This window comes from Eucalyptus grandis, chromosome 4, assembly GCF_016545825.1.
Source record: "Eucalyptus grandis isolate ANBG69807.140 chromosome 4, ASM1654582v1, whole genome shotgun sequence".
In the NCBI taxonomy this organism is placed as follows: Eukaryota; Viridiplantae; Streptophyta; class Magnoliopsida; order Myrtales; family Myrtaceae; genus Eucalyptus; species Eucalyptus grandis.
Window position 1 is genome coordinate 14,383,325 of NC_052615.1, and position 4,132 is coordinate 14,387,456.

Below are 4,132 nucleotides of genomic sequence, written 5' to 3' on the forward strand. Positions count from 1 at the left end.
AACATATTTGTAACAAGCTGGGCATGATTAATATTTATGCTCCACCTTGAGGGGGAGTGTTAGGAGTAAGGAGGGGTAAATGAGTCTTTACCACTTTTAGGGTTTCTTTTTTATGTATATATATTAAATTTTTTTGAATAATACTCACTACGTTTTCCTCACAGCTTTTCAGACATCGTTTCTGATAATATTATGTTAGTTCTCTGTGTTACAACTTATCTTATGTCCCTCCTGAAGTAAACTAACCTCAGTAAAGCTGTTCTCCCTATCAGTTGTCAAATTGTGTGGTCCTTATTTTAACCTTTCAATCTTGGCGAAGTTCTTTATTTTTTTTTTTAGGAAAATTGTATTGTTGTAAGGTTTTCTGCATAGACAGAGCAATATTTCCTTGGTGCTTTCCGATCTTAGTGTTGTTTGGCCTATTTCTCTGAATTGCAGTGGAGCTCATGCTCTCAGTATTATTTTAGTGCTTCAGAATGCAGAGAAGCCATGTTATATATGGTTTGGTTTGCTTGTTCATTTTCTGAAGAGAGTTAAATAAGTGCATGTTGAGCTCAAACCATAACTGCAATTAATAGTTTAAGATGCATGGAGAGCTTTACAAAGTTTTAAGGATTCATTAAATTTTCTTCAAAACTTATACTTGTCCTAACATTTAAATGTTCTATTGTCTCCTTTGCTGAACAGGATATGCGAGCTCTCATTAACAAGATAAATAAATCTATCGTGGCTCCATTGCCAACAATGTACACTGGTGCCCTGTGAGTTCTCTCTATGTACCTGTAGATATCTTGCCCTTACAGTCCATATTATGGAACGCCATTATGCATCAATGGCTACTTATCTCTTTGAATTGTTTGTAACTTGAAGTTATTGGCATGTTTTGAATTATTAAATTGGTCATGCTGTATTAATCTGGTCTTTCATCCTGTTTATTGTTCTTCAGGCGAGGGCTCATCAAGAGTATGCTGCGGAAAAATCCTGAGCTAAGGCCCAGTGTACGTCCCTCTTCCTGCTTCTCTCACACTTACATTTGTTGTTGTCTTATGCGTTCCTGTTGAGGTCGACTTTGTCTTGAAGATGATGTTTTTATTGTACACTATTTTTATTCTCTATTTCCATTTGATTGCTTAGTTTTAGGTTGTTTCAGCATGACATGGGGCATTGTTCACCTCTATCTTGTTCTATTAACTCACAAAGTTGAAGCGTGCTGTCTTTCACAGGCTGCAGAGTTGCTCAATCATCCCCATCTTCAACCTTATGTTCTTAAGGTTCATCTCAAATTGAATAGTCCGAGAAGGAGCACTTACCCTATGGAATGGTGTCAGTCTAATTATATGAAGAAAATTAGATTTGTGCAGCCAGAACCTGTTTCCATTTCATTAGATAGAGAAAAGAGGTGGTCGTTCAGTAATGACCGGACCTTGAATCCTAGCATTTCTGGAACTGAACACGATTCTTTCTACTCTATGCGAAGAGCACGGAATTTCTCCATTATTACTGATAAGTTTGCAGAGTTATCGGTCGACCATTCCTCAGAAGAAGATGTGATCTTCGACTCCAAATTCGCAAAGCTTCCAAGCATAGCCAAAAGCCCAAGATTGAACCCAGCTAAAACTACTGCTGCTCCCAGGAAGCAGTCAACTCTGTCAAAGACATCCCACGTGGCTCCAAAACGCGAGGTGGTAAGTTATGAACGAAGGATGAAGACCTAATGAACTCGTTCTATTTTCTTCAGCATATGCAGTGTCCTCTGAGGGCTATCCACCTCCAGTCATCAAATTCATAAATTAGTAGCTATTTCAGGAAATTTCCTTGACGGGGCACTCTTTTTTTGGTTTTTCTTTTTCCCCGGCTTCTGTTTTATTACATGCGTGCCTTGTCAAACTTGACAGCTGTCAGCCTTTGTCTATATCTATCACATTGTTGCTATAGTTATTTATATGACATTATGCAAGAACTAAGCTTTTAGTGAAGGGGAAGTGCATCCTACAAGTTTTCTAACTTGATAGAGAGAATTGCTTTGACATTTTAAAAGCATAGCTGATTTTCCTTTTTTTGTTTGTTGTATTCATAGCTTGTGCAAAAATTAACTCTCCTTTTTGGATCTCGTGTTCCAATAATTTTTTGCATCTGCAGTCACGCACTCCAAGAAATACTTCTCAACCATCACGCAGAGTCCCTCTTCCATTATCAGCAACATCCGTGGCTTCTGCAACTCCATACAGGACAAGTGCAGGTTTCCTTCACAGAATCCAGTCTCCAGATGTCTCTGTCAATGCCCCACGAATTGACAAGATAGCAGAATTTCCCTTAACATCTCCTGAAGACTCCCTTTTACCCATTCCAAGAAATTCTTCAACGTCTCCTCAGTGCTCATCCGCCTCACCTGAGACCGTCCGTTCAATCACTAAGGACAAGTGCACAGTCCAGATTCTCGATAAGGCCCACCATGCTAAGCATAACCGTGAAGTTGATGTTGCAAGCCATTCATCTTTCGAGTTGTGGCAGCACCGGTTTGACACCTCGTCGTACCGGCAGCGAGCTGAGGCATTGGAAGGGTTGCTGGAATTCAGTGCGCGGCTGTTGCAGCAGCAGAGGTTTGATGAGCTTGGCGTGTTGCTAAAGCCATTCGGACCCGAGAAGGTCTCGCCCAGAGAAACTGCTATCTGGTTGGCCAAGAGCTTTAAGGATACCACAGTGAAGTGAGCTGCTGGTTTTGGGGGAATGGTAATATACTTGTACATGACCTCTTTGGCGTCTTTAGGTTTACGTGTCTTAGATTATGAGGTAGTATGCGGTATGTATAGAGTGTGGAGAAATAGAAATTCGCGGGTATGTGCTGGGAACTTACTTCGGGTGGTCTTGTTGATGTGGGTTCTTGAATCTTGATGTATTTGGATATCTGTATCCATTGAATGTGATGTTCTTGGATTGCCTTTGGCATTCCTAGATGGAAGGTTCAGTCATGCCAGACTGCTGGCCATGCATCAAGGGGGTGATCTAAACTTCATCCGTCTAAGGGTTGATATCTTCCCGGAAGCGATTCTATTCAGTAAATCATGATTTGGAGCTTGAATAATTGTCGAGCATCGGTGTCTATGCAGAGATCTACTGTTTCTTGCCGCGCAACATGCAAGACTCGAGCTTCATACTTGTGTTCATGCTTTGTGAGTCGATCATGGTCGCGACTCATCATGATTCCTGAATTTTTGAAAAGAACCAGATGGTACATGAAGATTCACGTAAAGGTCCATGGAGAAAATCTTTGTTTCGGTTTCAAATCTTTGCTACATCTCTAATTTTGTGTTCCCAGCAAGAACAATGGCATATTTCCTTTTTAATTCTGTGTCGATCCTTCAATGAATGATTCAATTCCAGTGTGTTTCATTTTGGATTTTTTTTTCTTGATTGGGCATAAAATTGTAAGAACTGTCATAAAAATGATAAAAAAAAAAGAAGAAGGTTAAGGCTCCGTTCGTGGAAAATAATTTATGGGAAATTTTTTTTTGGATTTTCCTGGCGTTCGTTTTACGGAAAATGAATTTCTTAAAGAAAATGTTTTCCATGAAAGGAAAAAAAGTCTTCTAAAGTAGGGGAAAACATTTTTTTTTACTTGATCTCTTTTATCTCTCACTTTTACAAATCCTCAATTTCTCATCCCCTTTCTTATTCTTCTTTTCTTTTTTTATTTGAATTATTTTTTAATTTTCTTTTTCTTTTTTAATTCAAATTATTTTTAATTTCCTTTTTCTTTTCTTTTTTCTTTTTCTTTTCTTTGTTTCCCATCTTCATCTTTCTTGGCTAATTGTCAGACCAAATGAACTTCAAGCTCGTTGATCTCAAACTCGCGCTCGTCTAGTCGTCGGACCAGGTGAACCTCAAGCTCGTCGATCTCAAATTCACGCTCGTTGATCTGGCAAGCCTCGAGTTTGACACTCACGCTTGCCAATCTGGTGAGCGGAAAATATTTTCCTTACCAAACACCAGAAAATATTATTCCGAAATATTTTCAGGTTTTAACCAAGCACTAGAAAATATTGGTATTTTCCTAGAAAATAACTTATGGAAAAATATTTTCCGGAAATGGCTCATTTTCCGCGAAACGAACGGACCCTAATATTATGAAAAA

At 39.0% G+C, this 4,132-nt stretch overlaps 1 protein-coding gene across 1 annotated transcript; it reads left to right on the forward strand.

Annotated features, from left to right (window-relative positions):
- Window positions 1-264: 264 nt before the first annotated feature.
- LOC104442707 (serine/threonine-protein kinase Nek2) lies at window positions 265-2,954 on the forward strand. The gene is made up of 5 exons (XM_018871899.2): window positions 265-282; window positions 688-761; window positions 947-998; window positions 1,224-1,685; window positions 2,140-2,954. Exons 2-5 carry the CDS (start codon window positions 691-693, stop codon window positions 2,707-2,709), a joined length of 1,155 nt encoding a protein of 384 aa, XP_018727444.2. The 5' UTR covers window positions 265-282; window positions 688-690; the 3' UTR covers window positions 2,710-2,954.
- Window positions 2,955-4,132: the final 1,178 nt, after the last annotated feature.

Bases quoted from the DNA above. Each gene is read 5' to 3' on its own strand.
- LOC104442707 (XM_018871899.2), top strand. From the start codon at position 691: ATGCGAGCTCTCATTAACAAGATAAATAAATCTATCGTGGCTCCATTG. The intron at 999-1,223 runs GTACGTCCCTCT...TGTCTTTCACAG, and splicing joins ATCCTGAGCTAAGGCCCAGT to GCTGCAGAGTTGCTCAATCA. The intron at 1,686-2,139 runs GTAAGTTATGAA...TTGCATCTGCAG, and splicing joins TGGCTCCAAAACGCGAGGTG to TCACGCACTCCAAGAAATAC.